Here is a 22,577-nt window from a genome sequence, read left to right on the forward strand (position 1 = left end):
ATTTTGAGCCAGAACTGCATTTTTGTGTAAAAAAATGTAATTTTTCATTTTCACTGCCCACTTGTATCAAAATTGGTGAAACCCCTGGGGGTTTGAAATGTACACTATACCCCTAGATGAATTCCCTGAGGGGTGTAGTTTGCAAAATGGGGTCACTTGTGGGGGGGTTCCACTGTATTGGTGCTTTGGGGGTCTTGCTAATGCGACATAGCACCCACCAAAATTCCACCAGAATCTGAGCTGCAAAATCCAAAAATCACTCCTTCCCTTCTGAGTCCTGCCATGCACCCAACTGGTATTTTTTGGTCACATGTGAGGCATTGCCGTACTCGGGAGAAATTGGGGCACAGATTTTGGGGTGCTTTTTCTCCTTCATACCTTCTGAAAATGAAAAATTTTGAGCCAGAACTGCATTTTTGTGTAAAAAATGTAATTTTTCATTTTCACTACCCACTTGTATCAAAATTGGTGAAACCCCTGGGGGTTTGAAATGTACACTATACCCCTAGATGAATTCCCTGAGGGGTGTAGTTTGCAAAATGGGGTCACTTGTGGGGGGGTTCCACTGTATTGGTGCTTGGGGGTCTTGCTAATGCGACATAGCACCCACCATTCATTCCACCAGAATCTGAGCCGCAAAATCCAAAAATCACTCCTTCCCTTCTGAGTCCTGCCATGCACCCAACTGGTATTTTTTGGTCACATGTGAGGCATTGCCGTACTCGGGAGAAATTGGGGCACATATTTTGGGGTGCTTTTTCTCCTTCATACCTTCTGAAAATGAAAAATTTTGAGCCAGAACTGCATTTTTGTGTAAAAAAATGTAATTTTTCATTTTCACTGCCCACTTGTATCAAAATTGGTGAAACCCCTGGGGGTTTGAAATGTACACTATACCCCTAGATGAATTCCCTGAGGGGTGTACTTTGCAAAATGGGGTGACTTGTGGGGGGGTTCCACTGTATTGGTGCAACATAGCACCCACCATTCATTCCACCAGAATCTGTGCTGCAAAATCCAAAAATCACTCCTTCCCTTCTGAGTCCTGCCATGCACCCAACTGGTATTTTTTGGTCACATGTGAGGCATTGCCGTACTCGGGAGAAATTGGGGCAGAGATTTTGGGGTGCTTTTTCTCCTTAATACCTTCTGAAAATGAAAAATTTTGAGCCAGAACTGCATTTTTGTGTAAAAAAATGTAATTTGTCATTTTCACTGCCCACTTGTATCAAAATTGGTGAAACCCCTGGGGGTTTGAAATGTACACTATACCCCTAGATGAATTCCCTGAGGGGTGTAGTTTGCAAAATGGGGTCACTTGTGGGGGGGTTCCACTGTATTGGTGCTTTGGGGGTCTTGCTAATGCGACATAGCACCCACCAAAATTCCACCAGAATCTGAGCTGCAAAATCCAAAAATCACTCCTTCCCTTCTGAGTCCTGCCATGCACCCAACTGGTATTTTTTGGTCACATGTGAGGCATTGCCGTACTCGGGAGAAATTGGGGCACAGATTTTGGGGTGCTTTGTCTCCTTCATACCTTCTGAAAATGACAAATTTGGAGCCAGAACTGCATTTTTGTGTAAAAAAAATAATTTTTCATTTTCACTGCCCAGTTGTACCACAATTGGTGAAACCCCTGGGGGTTTGAAATGTACACTATACCCCTAGATGAATTCCCTGAGGGGTGTAGTTTGCAAAATGGGGTCACTTGTGGGGGGGTTCCTAACTTTTAGCATCTTATGGTGCCTAGAAACCTACATGGTGCCTAAAAAATAATCTCATAAAAAGGAGGCTCCAAAATCAAGTAGGTGCTCCTTCTATTATGAAGCCTGTGGTTTGGTCACCGTGCACACTAGGGCCACATATAGGATATTTATGAAAACAAAAGAATTGGGGGAATCAATTTTCAGTCACATTTCTCTAGTAAAATGTACTGTGTTCCTTAGAAAAATGTATTAAAATTGCAAATCTGCAAAAAAAAAGAAATTTTGAAATTTCACCTACACTTTGTTTTAATTCCTGTGAAACACCTAAAGGGTTAACAAACTTCCAAAATGCTGTTTTGAATACTGTGAGGGGTGCAGTTTTTGAAATGGCATCATTTATGGGGGTGTCTCACATACAAGTCCCTCAAAGTCACATCAGAACTGAACTGGTCCCTAAAAAAATCAGTGTTTGAAATTTTCTTGAAAATTTGAGAATTTGCTATTCATATTGTAAGCCTCCTAGTGTCCCAAAAAATTAAAAGGAAGTTGAAATAATGATGTCAACATAAAGTAGACATATTGTCTATGTTAGTTATTAACTATTTTGAGTGGTATGATTATTTGTCTCACAAGCAGAAAATTTAACATTTTGCAAATTGCTAAATTTTCCATTTTTTTACGACATTTTGGTATTTTTCACAAAAAAACACAGACTGCATCGACCCAAATTTACCACTAACTTGAAGTACAATGTGTCACGAAAAAACAATCTCAAAATCACTGGGATAAGTAAAAGCAAAAAAAAGTTATCCCCACTTAAGTGAGACATGTCAGATTTGAAAAAAAGGGCTCTGTCAGGAACGCAAAAACTGGCTCTGTCAGGAAGGGGTTAAAGAGACCACTGATTTTTGCTCTGTGCACAGCAGACATCCTTTCTACAACACAACTCACGTACAGGTTCTGCGGCCTGATTTGCAAATGAAAAAATTTGACTGGCAACGTTGCTGTGCGAGATGTGCAAAATATCTGCTAAAAATGCCAGGGCCATAGTCGAGGAATAGGAATCACTTTAGATTATGATCTATTCTAAGTCAATTCATCGAAGTTTAGTTAAATATTGTGCCCAAAAAAGGGATGTGCAAAATATTTGCTAGAAATGCCAGCAACATCTCTCACAGCAATGGTGGCACTCAAAGGGTTAACCACAATGTACATAAACCAGCCGCACAGTTCCCAGTCCCAGTGGTTGGAGCACAGAGTACAGGATCTCCCATGTCCATTTTGGCTCTCACATAATGCACCTATGGTCATCCGCTTGAGTGAATTCTTGGGAAATAGTGAACGATGTTAGGAATACGGGTCCAGCCCACACTGATTACATGGCAGGAGCACATTTCTAACCTTGCATCTGTTCTTGACCACTTCAATACTAGAATGATTGGCATATAATTGGTTTATTCACCCTGTAACTTAAGTGAGGTTACATTTGTTTCATTGTACGTTTTGGTCTGTATGTCTGCACATTGCTTGCAGTATAGAAATGTAAACGTGCAACATATTTATACAACGCAGGCATGGGGAACCTTCGGCCCTCCAGCTGTTGTTGAACTACACATCCCAGCATGCCCTGCTACAGTTTTTATATTTGGCCATGCTAAAACTGTTGCAGGGCATGCTGGGATGTGTAGTTGAACAGCTGGAGGGCCAAAAGTTCCCCGTCCCTGATATAAAGCCTTTGGGGGGGGGGGTCATCTTTTTGTGGAACGTGTACATAATATTCAGCTAGATTTGTAGGTCTCCATTGACCTGAATGTATTTGTTGTCTCCCCCTAACTAGATACAAATATGAGCTCTGCCCGTTCCACAACATCACCCAGCATGAACAGACATACCGCTGGAACGCCTACAGTGGTATTTTAGGGTAAGAGCTGATGAAACGGTCCTCAGCTTCATTTGTCCATGACTTATAAAACAATCGTTCTGCATCTATTATGTTTTAGGATATGGCAAGAATGGGAAATTACAAACCATACGTTCAGCGGCATGTGGATGAGAGAAGGGGACGCTTGCGGGGCCAAAAACCGTCAGACAAAGGTCTAGCTGGATTCTGTGGTATCACTTCAGTTGTTCTGCGTGTCTGTTGAGGCGTACATGTATGAAGCAGCGATAAGAGTGGAGAGGTTTCCCCATGACAACTTATCAGCTGCTCTGTATGATTTTATAATATGCAAATTCTAAATGTTACTTCAATGCTGATTGGTTACTGTGGGCACACTTCTTCACTCCTAAAAGTGCTGCATAAATTTACCCCTGAGTCTACATGGTTATTCCATCTGTAATGTACTTTAGTGTTACATCTCATCAGCTACTCACATTCCTCTTAGGTTGGTGTTGAATTGTATACAGTGAGCCTGATTCAGATGGTTGGAGTGGCTATCCCGACTGCTTACATGTTGCCCTATTGACTACTGTCTACTTAGACACTGCTAATCCGCACTAGTTATATGGGAAAGGGAGTTCCATTAACCATTTTCTAGACCGAGGAAGATGTATTAACCTGTTAAAGTAATAAAGTGGTGATCAAGTAGATGTTGATAATGCACCAGGCAATCAACTCCTAGCACTCATTTTTCAAACCCTGCTGATTGGCTGGTGTGTATCACCTTCCACATTACCAGGCTTCATACATCTTTCCCTGGGTTTGGAAACTCCTGTACAGCTCTCAGCAGAGTGTATTGGACTGGTTAGACTTTCTATGTTCCATATAGGCGGGTTTGGGCAATCACTTGTTTTGTGCGCTAACATAATAAAGGAGATTTAAGTTAGTATTTAAAAAAAAAAAGAGTGGTCGTGAAGGTTTATCCTTAATTAGTTTGTTGCCAATGTTGAATAGATAGTTGGCCCAAAACAGGCCTGGACAACCAGTCGCACTCCGGGTGTTGTGAAGCTACAAGCCCCCATATGCCTCGGCAGATAGCTGTAGTGTCAGCCATGACAGCGCAGTGGCACCATGAAATAAAAACCTGCCACTGATAGTTGTATTTATTCCTACTAACAATGGCATACATTTCTGATGTACCACAGGGCATTTTGTAAAACATTTCCTAAAGAAACGCATCAAATATTTATTAACATTTTGTTAATTGTACTTTTTTAAACTGACCAAATCATTGCCATATATATGTGAGTGTAATGCTTCTCGTTCAGAATTGCTGGTGAACTAGCTTTGCCACTCACTTTGTGCTGATCACTTTGTCCATAGGTTCTGTTGGTGTGCGGAAAACACAACAAGTTGTCCGAGGTTTCGGAGCCGAGCACGTGTGTCTACTCCATGACATTCCAGACCCCACTTGTTTGTCACCCGCATTCGCTACTAGGTAGGTGCACGGAGCGCAGTTGTGTCCCAGGACCAGGCTTATATTCCTGTCTTTATGAATAAGTCCCTAACTGTCTGTGTTCTTGTTACAGTGTACCCTACGCTAAGTGAGGCATTGCGGAGGCGGTGGGACGCAGCCGAGCAGTCTTTATATGATGAACTAATTACCGAGCAGGTAATATTATACCAGATCAGTATAAAATACTCAAACTTCCTTATTCAGATCTGATCGCAGATGTTCTCAAAATGGGCAAAACCATGTGCACCGCAGGTTGGGCAGATGTAACGTGCAGAGAGAGTTATATTTGGGTGGGGTGTGTTGAAACTGAAATCTAAATTGCAGTGTAAAAATAATGCAGCCAGTATTTACCCTGCACAGAAACAAAATAACTCACACAAATCTAACTCTCTCTATACATGTTACTTCTGCCCCACCTGCAGTGCACATGGTTTTGCCCATTTTGAGAACAAATGTGTACTGCGATCAGATCTGAATAAGGGCCTTAATGCAGAGTTCTGTTCAAACCCGATGGAGGTCTGAACCGATATAAATGTGGGTAAAGACCAGTCTCTGATCGTTTGTCATATATTGTACCAGATCACGTAGTACACGAGAATAGGGGTTGTTTTTAGTATTGCATTGTAAGGAGTCCAAATGCGATACCTTTTTGGGGATCCTTTCTGCATTATGTAGGCATATGTCTGTTGTCTATGCCAGTGTGGGCATGTGGCACTGATCCCTGCGGACGCCACCCTGTTGGTAGGGGAGTTCACACAATATACTGCATCAAATTGGGTGTCAGAAACTATATGTTCAATCCTGAGTTTAACCAAATATTTATTTATTGCAATTGCATCTCTTCTCTATTCTTACACCCAATATTTCATTACATTCAGTGCACACCCTATTAATATTAGTTACACCCATATATTTTATCTGCACCAACTTGGGATACTAACCCCAATTTATCAGATTATTAACCAAGTAGAACGGAAAGGATCCATAATGATTCAGGCATAGTTGTGCAAGGTACCACGCTTCATACTAGAGGTTCCCCCAAAGCGATTTTTCAAGGCACCCCAACATTCCTGGCTATAAGTATATACGTGCTTGGCCACAGTTGAATTAATTAGCATCTCAGTCACTTTGATTTAACCATCTGTGCTGAGCCAGGGATATCTTTAAAACGCGGATGATTAGGGTTCCGTGAGAGCTGTGTTTGGGAATCTCTGCTCTATACTATGGGAGGGAAATACAGAGCATTATACATATACTTTGCTGCAACACTTTAGTGCAGTGTTTTTCAACCAGTGTGCCGTGGCACACTAGTGTGCCTTGAGCTGTTCTCAAGTGTGCCCCCAGATCTAGAGATGCCCAAACCCATTTACAGCCACCACCAGTTCAAATGTTATTTACTTTTCATGTAAAGGACCAATGTATTTTATTTTTGTTACCTATGGGGATCAGTTTGATTGTTTTTAATGTGGGGGCCAATAGGTTTGTTTTTTTCCTGTGGTGGCCAATGTGTTTTGCCCTGTGGGGATCTCATGGTGTGCCTTGGCAATTTTAAAGTCCTATTTAGTGTGCCGCAAGGTACAAAGGTTGAAAATCACTGCTTTAGTGTATTGTAATCCCATGTAATATGGCCCTAGAGGGGCTTTCTATAGGTAACTTTGGTATTTAACATTTACATGCCTTATGCAGTTTTTGGGGTTTTTTAAGCACTCTTCTGTGGTTTCAGTCAGTTGTTAGTATTATCAGACAGATCTGTATATTTCCCTGCCCTTGGGATCTTTTATTGTTCCTGCATTAATAAGTTGGAGTCCTGTGTCATACGATTACTTTTCCTGTGCAGGGTTATAAGAAACTGCTGCAAGACATATTTCGGGAAGCCGGGTACTATAAGAAGTCCAAGGAAAATGAAGGTGACGTAAAACAGAACCAGACAGAGCATAAGGTGTTTGAGTCGCTGGAACAATGTAGCACGGTAAGTTGTATTCTGTCACAGTGCCTGCAATATCTCATACATTCATGGTACTCACCACTGCATTTCTCTATACACCACATAAAGCCAGGGATCTGCCCACATGGTGGCGCTGTTTATTATATAGAGTGGCAGGTAATGCATCTTTCTGGCCTATGGATTATATTGTGGTTTGTCTTTCAGGCTCACGCTGAATTGTCTGAGGAAATAAAGCGACTTCAAGGCATTTTAGACAGACATGACATTTCGTATAATAAAAATGGTCAGTAAAACCTCTGAACATAGCATTGCTGTAGATCATTGTTAAAATAATTATATATATATATATATGAGAGAGAGATGGCTAAGATTGACAGGGTTGAAAGGACAACACGTTTTTCACGTTTTTTTTGTTTAGAGTGTGCCGCACGCAGTGAGGCATCCTGCTCGAAGCATGCAGAGCAGATGCGGTACATTCAGGAGGTGTCAATGTCAACATTCAGGACAAAAAGACATGTTGACTTTTTTTTTTTTTAATAAATGTTTTATTGAAACACCAAAAAAGTCACAATATTACAAATTGAATACAAGTATGATAATTTCAACAAAAATAGCATGGACATGTTGACTTTTTTTTGACTGTCGACCATGTGTGCTTGTGTTGACCTTAGCCATGTCGATCCATTTCAGGTGTCGACCTTCAGTGGTCAACCCAATGTTTGTCCACCTTCGTTGATTCGATTCTGTGACCCATACCCTTTATAGATCTTGCTTACAGGATTTTTCACCAGTTCACATCCGTTTTGTATTCTATACACCTCCTGCAAAGATATGCGAGTGTTGTCGTTTATTGGTGAAATTTCCACCTCCATATTCTAGTTAGGGAAAAGCGCAATTGATTTTTATATACTTCTGTATGTATCTATTTATAATTGTTCTATCAACAATTCCTAGCCATGACTGCACAGCCAAATTCCTTCTCCGCCCGGAACAACTCAAATCCAGGCTGATTTTCAACTGTGTTCGGGCATTTTTGGTGAGAGGTTAAGAGGATTAAGCTATCTTAGTACGCGTCCTACGACCTTTTCATACCCCCACTATCCACGTCGGCGTGGAGTTGAGAATAGAAAGTGTGGCGAGCGCAGCGAGCCACCGATCCCGAAGCGTGGCGAGCGGACGCGGATACCTTCACAGGTATCCGCGTCCCCTCGCGGGCTTCACAGCTGTCCGCGTACCCTCGCGGGGCTCGCTGCGCTCGCCACGCTTCGGGCTCGGTGGCTCGCTGCGCTCGCCACACTTTCTATTCTCAACTCCACGCCGACGTGGATAGTGGGGGTATGAAAAGGTCGTAGGACGCGTACCGCCGCGCTCGCCACGCATCGGGTTGACGTTGATCGTGGGGTGGCGTTAACAATTCGGGTGGCCATTATACACTTCAGGGTGCCTATTTGGCCTCTGTGGCCCATTTAACATTGTTTCCTATGGAAAAATCGGGTCAATTGAGGCATTGAACAGTAAAATTGGGTCAATTGAGACATTTAACATTGTTCCCTATGGGAAATCTCGGGCATCTCGTCGGTTGATCGCACCCGATTTTTTAGTGCATTCAATGCCCGAGATTTTTTACTAACGATGCCCACGATCAAAATCGTGGGCGCCCTTCTAAGTAAAGAGTACCACTTGGATTAATATGCTTCTTCAGCTAAGAAAGTCCATCATTTAGTCTATAAAGAAGGCAGCAGATATAAAAATCATTTTCAAATCCTGCTATTAGTTGGGTAAATACATCGAACACATTATGCAGCATTTCTTTTTTTTAGTATTTTAAATACAATATTTAATGGGTGTTTTTTTTTCTTTAAGGCTCGACTCGAGAAATTACGCATCCCGTTGCTTTAAGCACACATACTGCAAGGACTGTAAACCATCATCCACGGGGCGATACTGGTGAGAGAGAGGCTTTATAGCACCAGCATTGCCCTCTGAGGACTGCAACACTAATCATTTGGATTACCAGAGTTGCTTCAATCACAAACATATTGAATGCTATCATTTGTTCTAGACCACCGAGCATATGCTTACTGTGGGTGGTTACCGTAATTCCGTACAAATAAAGACAGTTGTTACGTGTATGTAGTGTCTGGGCTGTGGAATACAGATCGCTGTGGCACACTGCAGTTTTCTGGCTGGAGAACCCTTCCAATGCCTTAAGACCATAATCATCTGTTATTCTCTGACCATTCTAAATCCACCAAGCTATGGGTTCATACAGAAATCTGTGCCGCTGGAAGGTCGGATATAAGCTTTTTTTGTACTATATTCCCTCTACTAGAGTACATGCATTCTGTACAATACCTGCCAGACGAGATGTGTGTGAGGTCCCTGTGCGTGTTCCCCCATGTCACTCATGGTTTGGATGAGACAAAAACATGCACATGATGGGTCTTGTTCCTGTGCAGATCCCCAAACTTTGTATTTGTACTCGTACAATCGGGTGTGCCTACAAATATAAGTCACGCCCATAGTAAAATCACAGTTCTAGTCTGACTGCATCTTCCTCTAGGCATGGCTTCCAGGATGTTGCCACCAAAACAATTGTGTCATTTTTAGCAAAAGTGATGGTGGGGGGGTGACCAGTGCTGTGTGGGTGTAGCTGGTAGTACATGGGCGTGTGCAAATCTACACTACTAGACCAAAAATGGTATCCGGTTGTGAAGAAAATGAAAATTGTAATATCCATGATTTAGATTGACAATATGGCTAGCCATCATTGTACTGTCATAGTGCAGGCCTTTTTGTAAGCGGAGGCCTGGAGCTGGAGCTCCATCTGCCCTATTGTCTATTTAGCACTGCATCTTAAAAAAACAGGCTGTGTGCTGTAATACGGTATGTTATTAGGCAGGGTCACAAATCACACATGAAATTTTATATTCTGATTTTTTTTACAGTAGGTGGGTCATATTACTTATAATTCGAGATAAGTGGTTTTGAATGACCTGGAAACTCAGCTTCTCCAAATTTTCAGGATCCGAGTTTACCCCATCTACGGCTCAGGTAGTCCCACCAGACCTGTATATTCCAGATGAAGGCAACACATCATACTCTGGATTGGGTTGTCACCAGTTTTAGATTCTATTTGATGGACCTTGTGGCGGGTACTCTGTGCTGTCTGAGCACGTTGCTGTATGCTGTTCTGTGCTCTGCTGATTCAAGTGGCTGTTCTGTGTACAAGGCACGCTGCAGTATACTGCACTGTAATCCGCTGGTTCAAGTGAACGTGCTGTGTCAAGACTCAGTAAGTGGCTGCTGTATCCAGGCTCAATACTAGTGGCTGTGCTGTGTGTTTGTGACTGAGTCTGAATCTATGTAAAAACTAAATAGCACTTTGATGCACGGTCTCTGACTTTCTCTCATGGTAAGTTGTGTTGTGCCTCATTTACAACATTGTACGTGTGTAAAACCAGTTCCTTTGCCATTAAAGTCACAGCCCAGCATCTGTGCTACACTGTGAGAGGCTCTTGCTGCATCTAACATTGACTAAATGCAACATTTCAGCGCACTTCAGTCTTACCAGGCATCTCGCTCAAGATGGCGCACAGACAACCCGTAATTGAGGACACAGTGGGGGTTATTTCGGTTCACTCTCTCACAAATTCCTTCTTAGATTGACAAAACCATGTGCACTGAAGGGGGCAGATTATTATTATTTTTATAATTTTATTTATAAGGTGCCACAAGTGTTTCGCAGCACCGTACAAAGGAACAGTACAGGGAGACAAAACTTGGCATAACATTGAATAAATAACAAAAATAGAGTACAAATAAAAAGCGCCACAGTTCAATACACATTACAGCTTAAATATAAGTAGTGAGGACTCAATCAACATACTATAAGAGGCTTGAGGCCAATGATGGAGATGAGTATCGCTCAGCACAGATGCTTTGTTGCCCCGTGTGCCGAGCTTAAGTGATGAGGATCCAGCACACACATTAAGTGGTTTTCCAGAACAAATGTTTCTTAGTATTTAGGACATTTCTTGTGCTAGACGCACACACAAGGAACAGTGGCAGACAGAAGAGAACGCAGCAACACGCATCAGCGCAGTCAGGGACAGAGAAGACCTACATGGAACAGCGGCAGGAGAAGGGAACGCAGCACCACACATCAGAGAGCAGTCAGGGACAGAACAGACACACACACACACGGAACAGTGGCAGACAGAAGAGAACGCAGCACCACGCATCAGAGAGCAGTCAGGGACAGAACAGACACACACACACACACACGGAACAGTGGCAGACAGAAGAGAACGCAGCACCACGCATCAGAGAGCAGTCAGGGACAGAACAGACACACACACACGGAACAGTGGCAGACAGAAGAGAACGCAGCACCACACATCAGAGAGCAGTCAGGGACAGAGCAGACACACACACACACGGAACAGTGGCACACAGAAGAGAACGCAGAACCACGCATCAGAGAGCAGTCAGGGACAGAGAAGACATACATGGAACTGAAACAGATAGGAAACACAACTGCACACAGAGGAGTCAGGGACAGAGCATATCAGCACACAGAACAGAGACAGACAGACAGAACTGAGAGCTGCAGCACACATCGGATCGGCGTCAGGGACAGAGAAAACACAGAAGTATAAATCTGAGCAGCAGCACAAAGAAAGGAAAATACAGAAATGTGACAATACTGCAGTACAGTCTAAAGCTCTGTGATCATAGCAAGTATCATGCTTCCTTTGATGGCTGATGCTTTCAGTTTTTGGAAGTTGCTGAATACCAGACAGCCATATCAGGCCACTAATGGTAAATGGGCTCATTATTTGTAACGTGGAAATGTGTGTTTATAGAGATAGTGCCCTTTCACCTTAATCACTAGGCCAATACAAGAGTAAAGATTCATTGTGGAAAAATATTTGGCACTTTGGCCTCTGGGACCCATCAGTGGTACATCGCAGGTGCTGTTTAGCTTCCGATCAGGTCTGTGTATGCCAGTGTCACCTCTGCTGTCACATACCTATAGTCTGTAGAGTGTGGGAGCCCCAGACAGGAAGGCGCTCTTCCCACTGCATCCTCTGGTGAACAGGCTGCAAAGATTTCAAAACTCCCATTCAAATAAATGAGCGGCCACTGATTGGTTGAGAGTGCTCTCTTAGCGAAACAGCATCTGCCCGCTCATTTGAATGGGAGTTTTGAAATCTCCTGCCCACCCGCCACTACCAAAACTCCCATTCAAATCAGAGAAAGCTCTCTCAGCCAATCAGATGCCACCCATTCATTTGAACATTCAACTTTCCTTGCTGCTCCCCTGGGGCACTTTTTACATGCGATAAATTGCAAGTGATTTATTGCATGTAAAAAATGGCACATCATGTGAGCTGCTGGGGAAGTTGAAGGTAAATCAGGTACTGTATGGTAGCCTTTAGACAGGGGTGGGGAACCTTTTTTGTGGCAAGGGCCGTTTGTATGGTGAAAAAAAATCCTTCAGGGGCCATATGTAAAAATTTCTCTTACAAATTGTTCTGCTGCAGCCGTCCCACGCTCCGGCGGCTGGCGCTGAATAGGACTGACAGTCTCCGGCTGCTGTTGATTAAGAGGAATCTCGCGAGAACTACCGACCTCCCGCGAGAATGCCACCATACTTGACTCCCAGCAAAGCCACCGGGTGGGTGGGCCACTCAGCACTGGGCCTGAGGTTCCCCACCTCTGCTTTAGAGTATATAACAACATAACTAACCTATTCAAATATTAAACTATGATTTTAAATGTTTAAAACATATAGAAGTCCTTACCAACCCACTTTACTGGTTTGTAGGGTTTCCTACATTATCCCTATTCATCTGTGCTTCGGGGGGGCTTTTAGAATATTGGCCTTCACGAAGATCTGTAAAGGTGCCCACAGACGCTACAATTGTACTGTGCTATGCGTTTTTGACTGTACAATGGTTCTATACAATTTTTCTTCCAGCTTGCTATGAGATGTGCACTTGGATGCATGTGATGAACCCATGTTTGTAATGTTAAATTTCAGATGTAGTCTAAAAAGTACGTGCAGCACGTACTTTTTTAGACATACAATATTGGGCTTATCGCATCGCACAAGCCCATAAACACCATCCAATAATTGTACATAAGATGCAATTTGTGCTTAAAAAGTACAAAACGCATTCGATAATTGATGCGTCTGTGGGCACCTTAAGTCAGATAAACTGGATTGGCACCAGCCAATCAACTCCTACAGTATCTGTCATTTTTCAAACACAGCAGATTGCCCAATGCAGTGGTTCCCAAACTGTGTGCCGTGGATCCCTGGGGTGCCTCAGGACACTTGCAGGGGAGCCACGGGTTGGTGGTTCAGGATCAATTTTAATAATTTATGGTCAATTATTTAAGGCTAAAACCAGGGCTAGTGGTTGTCAATCATAAAATGTGTGTGTGTGCAAACAGAAGCAAAGGTACTTGTTTCCTAGCACGGCCACAATCGGGAGTAATCGTGTACCTTAACTTAAGGTACACGATTACCCCCGATGGACCCGATTTCCTTTGAAATCAGGTCCATTTAGCCGGCTAGGCACAATATCGGGGGCATCGCGTCGGTCGGGACCATTAACAATGGTCCCGACGCGATGCCCCCGATTTCCCCATAGGCTTCAATGTTAAAAAATATTTTAACATTGAAATCGTGTTGGGAAAGGTAAAATATCGGGGGCATCGCGTCGGTCGGGACCACGCGATGCCCCCGATTTTTCCATAGGCTTCAATGTTAAAACATTTTTTAACATTGAAATCGTGAAAAAATGTGAAAAATGTGAAATGGGCCAATATGACCCATTTCACATTATAGATGTCCCCGTCGTCACCCCACGATAGACGCCAACCCGAAGCATGGCGAGCGCAGCGGTGCGCGTCCTCCGACCTTTTCATTCCCCTACTATCCACTAGGGCGTGGAGTGAGAATAGAATAGTGTGGCGAGCGCAGCGAGCCACCGAGCCCGAAGCGTGGCGAGCGCAGCGAGGGGACACTGATACCTTCACAGGTAAACGCGTCCCTTCGCGGGCTTCACAGGTATCCGCGTGCGCTCGCCACACTATTCTATTCTCACTCCACGCCCTAGTGGATAGTAGGGGAATGAAAAGGTCGGAGGACGCGCACCGCCGCCCCTCGCGGGCTCGCTGCGCTCGCCACGCTTCGGGTTGGCGTCTATCGTGGGGTGGGGTGTACGACGTTAAATTTGGGGGGGTTGGCAATATTTTACATTGAATTCAATGTAAAATCGGGTCCCAGGGACCCGATTTACATTTCATTAAAAAAAAAAAAATCGGGTCCAAAATCGGTCGGTCGCGTCGATCGCATCGCATGCGACCAAATCGCATGCGATGCGATCGACCCGATTTTTCCGACACGACCACCCCGATGTAAATCGGTGTGGCCGTGCTAGGAAACAAGTACCGAAGCAAATACTTCCCTTTACCACATCAATGAACCAAAGATTCACATATAAACACAATCTACTTAATTTTAGATTTTTCTTCCTTTTTTATTTGGCATGGGGTGCCGTGAAAAAATTCTGATATTCTAGGGTACCGTGATTCAAAAAAGATTGGGAAACCCTGGCCTAATGCTTTATCACCACTTTACCGGCACCTGACATCCAGATTTGGCTGCTGCATTGAATAATGGATGACGGATCCATTCCGTCAAAAGAATTTCAGAATGGATCCGGCATCCATTGAATACACCCCAATGTCTTCTACCATGTTTAATGAAATGTTTTACAATATATACCATATTGGTTTTCTTTCTCCACACCATAGGTTTTTAATGGGACTATCTAATTCAAGGACCTGTCCAAAATATGGTGCCTTGGATGCCACATTTCTGCATTGTAAAATATCCTTTAATTACCCATATCTGAAGATAAGTTGGTCAATTTGCTATAACCTTCCTTCTTTATTACAGAATGGGTGATCCTGGTGATTACTCCTCCCTCCACCAGACGGTCACAGGATAGCAACAAGTTACTGCTCATTATATCTGCAGTTGCCTGCAAATTTGTTTTGCACATGTGGATTAATCGTAACCCCCCTTCAATAGTTCTGATTAAGGCCAGTATGTTATATGCTTTCCATATGGACTGGTTAGAGGCTCCTATAAGGAAGAGAGCACCAAAAACAGTTTTCCAGATTCCAGAGGACTTTGTTGATTATTTCAGTTGCATAATTTTTTTCACTCCACACAATTGTATGAAACCAGACAACTGTTGGGCGTTGTCCCAATTATTTTACCCTCAGCTACCTAGTTTGATCAAATGTCTCATTACTATATTTTTCCTTTTGTTTGTCTACTTCTTTGCCTGCTTTTTATTTGTTCCGTTCTAGATTATTGTTCTAAATCCGCTTCTTTAACACTGGCCAAATACTGTATAAGCAGTCTGCACAAAAATAGGGCCATGGCTTCAATTTCTGTACCAATTGGTGCCCCTTACACCCCATCTGCATTATGCAAACACCTTTGTTAAAAATCTGCCTATGCTTTGGAACGCCTCTTCACACAATGTTCCCGGGATCCTTAGGGTTATACATTTTACTTTCCTAGTTAAATCCAGTGGTTCCCATAGTTTCTTGAATCATGGCACCCTATACTATCAGCACTTTTGACACTGCACCCGAAGTTTCTTACAGAGAAATAGTATGTTATTAAATTAAGTGAAATGTAGATACCTGTCATCCTTGGGGTCAGTTATGTGGTAGTGGACAGGGTGGCGCTTCTGTTTGACCACAATTTTATGATTGGAAGCCACTATCACTGGTTTGATCATCACATTGACCATAAATAATTTTGGTCAATGTGCATCACCAACCTGTGGCAATCATGTAGGCTGCCTCAGCACCCAGATTTAGAACCACTGTGCTAATCTATAATTTCAGAAATGTTCTTAACAGTAATCTGAATTTTGGCTGCCATATAATAAATGAACCATTTATATGCAGCTTCTAACTATCAATAAAAGGAAATCCTAGAACTAGTTCCTGAAATCTATTTAGCTGTAGTGTGATCCACTATAGCTAAGTGATGGCTAACCTTGACACTCCAGCTGTTGTTAAACTACACATCCCAGCATGCCCTGCTACAGTTCTGCTATTTGGCCATGCCAAAACTGATGTAGGGCATGCTGGGATGTGTAGTTCAACAACAGCTGGAGTGCCAAGGTTAGCCATCACTGCACTAGCTGTATTATGATAACGTGCCTTCTTTTTTCTACGTACATCTTATACCAGGGGTGGGGAATCTTTTTTGTGCCAAGGGCCGTTTGTATGGGGAAAAAATCCCTCTGGGGCCATATGTAAAAAATTCTCTTACAAATTCCCCATCTGCAGCTGTCCCACGCTCCAGTGGCTGCTGCTGAATGGGACTGACAGTCTCCGGCTGCTGTTGATTAAGAGGAATCTCACGAGAACTACTGACCTCTCGCGAGAACCCCCCTGTACTTGACTCTCAGCAAAGCCACCGGGCCGCGGTTCCCAACCCCTGTCTTATACCCACTTATAGCTCATTTCTGCTTTATTTACATTTATTTATTTTTGTCTTTCCAATTATGGTTTATAGGCCATACTAATATTTCTCTGCCCAGATCCTGCAAAATTTTGTGAATGAGAGATTCCCGTTAAGCACTTCTACCATTATTAAAATGAATTAAAAAAATAAAAACACACAGAACAATTAAAGATCAAAAATTTTAATTCCAATATTGATAATAAAAATAATTCCATGAATTTTGTAAACCATTGCATAAATGCTATAGTGTAAAAGGTTTTTCTTAAAAACAAGTGTTAACAATTTATAACGATTCACTATAAGTAAATGATTATGTAATTATAAATAATACCTTCTTTATCAGAAAACACAAAATAATATCCCATTCACAAGACCATTCTTTTTGAATACAAGCAAACCAGATTAGCTTCCATAAATTAAAACATGTAAAATCTATCATATTTAGGGCCTTATGCTGACCACAGTTACACAAATATACTGTAACAATATTACTAATATTTAAACACTATTTAAAATGTTATTTTGTCAACAGATAACCAAAAGGATATGTATCAGAAATTAATTTAAAAAAAAAATTAAATTGAAAACCGCTCTACAATATGCAGCTTGAATTCCATCATAAACCCTCCAAACTCTGCAAAACCCTGAGAAACCCCAAAACTGTACATTTTATTTATCCTCAGACACAGTTCTATGGCAACATCCACATAAAATGCAAGAGCGACAAGCACTTTGAGGACCTGTCAAACAGGCAGCAATACCTAGAACAATGGTGCATTAAATGAAAGCAGTATTCAAGTCGGAGCTTTGCTTGAAAGACCAACGTTAATTCAGAATTCAAAACACTATCCTATATAATAAACAGCTAACACTGCTCCTCTCCTCTATGAGGGGGAATAAGTGATTGCACATTTGCAACTCCTAGATTTTAAGAGTTGATCTGTCTGGGAGCACACGACCACCGACCCTGAAATTACTGTTAAATTGTTACATAATTTTCACAGGCTGGTAGCTAGTAATGAATAAAACAAACAACATTTGCAAAATGTTCTATGTATTTTAATTTATAACAATCTATATATTGTACAACAGGCGTTCTTTGTCACACAAATAATGTGCTTATTAATGCCCAACTGTGCCATGGTATTGCTGTATAACAGGTCCTCTAATTATTTGGTCAGGTTCCTTTAAATTTACACTGGTCATTGACATTTTATAGTTAAGAAAAACAATGCATTTAATATATTTAAAGTTCTAACAGTGCACATAATCTATTTCATTTTATAGCTTCAATTTTTAATATTTGCATAAATTATTTAAGTAGATTTATTAAGATCATAAATTTCCTTGCATGTTAAAATTTTTATTTATTTTTTTGCATAAAATACCATCACATAATACGGATTTCTCCAAATTTGGAATCAAACTGAGCTAGGACCTTCAAAATATGGATGAGACTGCATATTTTTCAAATAAAATAAATAAAAAAGTTCCCCATATCTTACCCGTATGGTAAGAGACTCATAGGTGGAACATTGATATTTTACGCAAATGAATAGATGGTACTAATATTAACCCAGGTTTCTGCTATAATGAGAAAAATAACAACATGCACATTAGCTGCTCTTTCCGATAGTTTCACACCTTGGTACATTTCTTTGGTCTATTACTTTTTTTTTTTTTATAAAAATGTATAACAAAGAATATTTTTTTTCAACTGGGACAAAAGCTAAAATAGTGTATGATTCCTTTACTAATAACAGCGGCACCCAAAGGCACACAGATGCACATTAATACAGTAGTAGTAATAAACTCCACTATGGATAACCAATCCATAACCAATAGCTTGTTCTTTATTAACAGTCCACTCAATGGTTAATAAGCAGAGAAGGCCAGGTTGCTTTGTGATAGCACAACACATGTTTGTTTTGCATTCATTCATCTAGTAATTGAACTAATAGGACTGGCTCCTAGGTATATGTTTGATAGAGCAACAGTAAAAAAAAAAAAGTAGACCGTCAAGACCGGTCAATCCCAAATAGTGGACATGCAAGAGGTCAAAATGGTCAAAAGTTTGTTTTGTATCTTTTTATACCTTATTTAGACCAATTGTCCCAGTAATATGAAATGCATTTGTATAAGTAATTTATCAATAAATATTTTTTTAAAATATACATTTTCATATTCTTGTATTTAATTTTTGTTTTACTCATTTTTTTTCAACAGTCTCATCATTTACCAACCACATGGACCATGACTGGAGATAGTAACCTTTCCTGACGCATGGTGAGCATGTGAGTGTACGCCTTTCCACTAATTTTGCTCACATATGGTGAAACATACAATATATCACAAGAGAAAAAACTTTAGTTGACCATCTTCATGTTAACCTTTTGACCCTGTTGACCATTTGGGGGGTGGCGGGTCACCTATTGACAGTCTTTCTTTTTACTTAAGATCTATTAAACTACACCTGGCTTCAAAGTCCTGGGCCTAACAACATCTTACCCAAGTGGCTGAATGGCTGCTTATACTGACTGGTCACATGTACACGGAAAAAGCCACCTACACCCAATCAAGCAACTTTTTACAAACATGTAAGAGACCTGTTTTAAATAAATAAGAAATTATTTTCATTAAAAACTAGAAATGTATATAGTCAAATACTCAATCTTTTTCTTTGTGTGGACTGCATATTGGTCTCCATTTGCTGCACAATACGTTTAGGAATATCTAGTGATGAGTTACTTTGATCACATTACATATCCTTAGCCTTACCCAGAGCAGTGTCCTGATGACAGACAGGATGTCAGCACTGGGTCAGTAACGTAACTTTGTCCATTACTGCGACTGTACATTTTATTTTGTAGAATGTTTTTATTGAAGAAAGGATGCACATTATACAGTCTGAAGTTTACAATATTTAGCACCATCAACATCCGCTAATTAATTAGTTACTTAGAGGACTAGATCGGCACCGATTATAGGGTATAATCAGCAGGAAGCCGCAGCGATGCACTAATATGGTATCAAAGCAAGATGCCTATGATATGAAGACGCCAGCTGCTTGCATTAGTGCTAAGCATCATATCACCTACATCACCATGGGGTTGTACAAGCCAGCTGCCGCAGTTCCTACAGAGGCCAGTTGGGATTGGCATCCTTAATAAAAAAATAAAATAAAAACCTCAACTGGCAACCTATTTACTTAGCCAGGCGGGCGGTGCAGACAGGCGTGTGGCCGGAAGTGAGGCTGGCAGAGCGGAGGGAGCAAGGGGGCCAGGGCAAGCGGGCCAGCCTACGCAGCTTGACCTCTGACCACGTCACACTGCACACAGCTGGGGATGGGAGAAGGCGGGCAGCGTCTGATCAGGTGCTCATACACTGTCCGGCATAATCCCGGGATAAAATCCCAGGCATTTTGGAGACAAATACAGGGATCCAGGTGGATCCTAGGATTGGCCACCCTAATCCTGGCCTCAACACACCTCTGTTTTGGGAAGCTGCTTCCTGGTGACAGACTGACAGTTTTCAGCTGTAGTGTATCGTACGCTGCAGGACTTGTACTGTACATGTGCAGTACAAATCTGGGGCATGCTCGAAGTCCTGAACATTGGTATTCTACGCAGATCCAAGGGAATCAGAATTAAGAACAGTGTGTTAAAATAAGCACAGTCTGGGTGAACACCACACTTATAATTACAAGACAAGACAATGAAAACAGAGCATGGTGAACAACGAACGTGCAGCACTGCAAATGCCACAGTATACTGAAGTTTCACAAAACGTTTTTGCAGATAATTCTCACAATCTTACAGGTCAAATTAAAAAAGGGTTAAGGGCAAACAATCTAAATAGTGAGGGCTATCGGGAGTACCTGCGTGTCACTATCCAACAGATACTGTCCCGTAGTGGGTTGGCTATCTGGTCTTCATTGGGTTGCGAACCCTAATCTGAGGTGGACTATAGACCATCTGGTCATCCTGCTCTTTTGAAATACAGGCTAATCCCTGTTATCATCCGGCATTAGGATTCATATATCCATTACCTAGATACCATTGTGGACCTATTATCCAGCTAAAATTCACCTTCATGTGAAGGTCGCGATACCATACCACAATAGAGATTACAACACCTCGGAAACACCATCTATTTTAAGGACATATGTTTCTGCACATTTGTTGATTTCCAACTTCTGTGCATAAAAACCCCTGATGAAGTATTTTTCAAGACGAAACGCGTTGGGTTATTGAAGCTACATCCTAAAGATGAAATCCTGATGTGAATTATGGAATTTTAATAAAAGTTTTTTAACTGTATTTGGTTATTTCATTTGCACCATAAATCATAGTGGTGACTACTTTTCTAGGTGGTTGAGAACCTGTAGCGCTCTCTACTCTTTCTCTTATATTTATATATATATATTTATTTCATACAGCGTGCCCAACATGGAGTAAACCTGGGCCACACAGTCCTCAAATAACAGCTGCTTGCAAAAAGATACCATAACATTGTATGCCAAATGCTGGGAACCATCATAGCATTGTTGTTTTGTATGTCCATTCAGATGTAGAAAAATAAAGTTATCTGATATTGTAAGTCAATGTTTACTTTAAAATGACATATAATTTAAAGGGCAGAACCTATTGGGTCAATTATAATATCTTTCTAACCCTACAGTACAAGGAAATGTTATACTTTATAATATATCTATACTTCTAATTAATACTGAACTTACATGTACAAGTTATACTGAACAAAGGAATTCAAAAACAGAGAAAATATCCAGACCCCAGTGACTCTGCAAACCAAATGAATAGGATACCTCAGAAAATAATATAATATTTTTATGGTGATACTCGTTCCATTTTACCTCATATGCCCAATATATATATAGCCATGAAAATGGGTCGCTAAGAGAGTTTGCAGGGCACATTTTACAATTCAATTACACCTGTTGTCCAGACACATGCAACTCATAATACAGCTATATAGTACAGTAATCTATACAGGGTGGATACGAAATCCCAGCAGACAGAATACCAACACAGCTGGTAAGTATTTAAACCCGATCCGAAATTCTAACCCTAATCCCAATTCTTCCCTCTAGAAATCTTCCCTCTAGAATGTGTCTAGATTGTAACAGACGGCCGGGTTTTGACCACCACTCTTCTATATCACAATGTACTAGAATAGTATAATGTCAGGAGAAGAGCCAAATCAACATAAGTAAAGGCCAGACCAGGCAAAAAAGCCTAGCAAGAGGATTGCAATATGGCCCTAAATTCAAGGGAGAAAAAAAAAAAAAAGCTAATTTAGACCAGTATTCAATTATTATTAAAAAATAATAACCATACAACAAAAATCTAGTTTTCTAGAACTGCAAATCAATTGTAATAGTAATGAGTTCTTAATGCTTACATGATACAGAAACACTACTGTAATAGAACGCAAAAAGACATATGTTCAGCAATTACGTACTCCAAATCTCTAGTGAAAGGCTAAAAATTTGATAAGGTAAAAAAAAAAAAAAAGACATGCATCTGTAATTTACTCCCAATACATATGTTTTTTTCAGCAAAATTGCAGGAACATTTTAGTCAGCCTCGATTTTAATCAGTTTTCGCCAATGCAATTTGGACAACCCCCCCCCCCCCCCCCCCCAAAAAAAAAAACAAAAAAACACACACACTACACTGTTATCGAAAAAGACAGAGTGAATTGAATACCCCCCAATTATAGTCCGTTACAGGTAAAGTTTTCCCTACAAAAAACATGGATTCATGTTTATCATTACATAGTATATATAATTGAGGAAGGGTATAACAAGTTATTTTATAACTGTTGCCAGCAATGACATTTCTTCAATTAAAAAAAAAATCATTTTGTTGCAACATTCTCGAAGTGACGAATCTGGCCTATTCTACAAAGCCATGGATGTCTCGAATAAGGTT

General features: G+C 41.2%; 1 protein-coding gene across 1 annotated transcript in view; it reads left to right on the plus strand.

Moving 5' to 3' along the window:
* Positions 1-9,181, plus strand: part of GNPTG (N-acetylglucosamine-1-phosphate transferase subunit gamma) — a 35,129-nt gene extending 25,948 nt beyond the window's left edge. Inside the window, exons 5-11 of the mRNA XM_083153111.1 lie at positions 3,547-3,630; positions 3,710-3,803; positions 4,972-5,086; positions 5,178-5,260; positions 6,942-7,073; positions 7,254-7,332; positions 8,913-9,181. Of these exons, the coding sequence (XP_083009237.1) occupies positions 3,547-3,630; positions 3,710-3,803; positions 4,972-5,086; positions 5,178-5,260; positions 6,942-7,073; positions 7,254-7,332; positions 8,913-9,016 (691 nt within the window). The 3' untranslated portion in view covers positions 9,017-9,181. The remainder of the gene's footprint in view (positions 1-3,546; positions 3,631-3,709; positions 3,804-4,971; positions 5,087-5,177; positions 5,261-6,941; positions 7,074-7,253; positions 7,333-8,912) is intronic.
* Positions 9,182-22,577: the final 13,396 nt, after the last annotated feature.

Source organism: Crinia signifera, chromosome 7, assembly GCF_055691185.1.
Source record: "Crinia signifera chromosome 7, ASM5569118v1, whole genome shotgun sequence".
Lineage (NCBI taxonomy): Eukaryota > Metazoa > Chordata > Amphibia > Anura > Myobatrachidae > Crinia > Crinia signifera.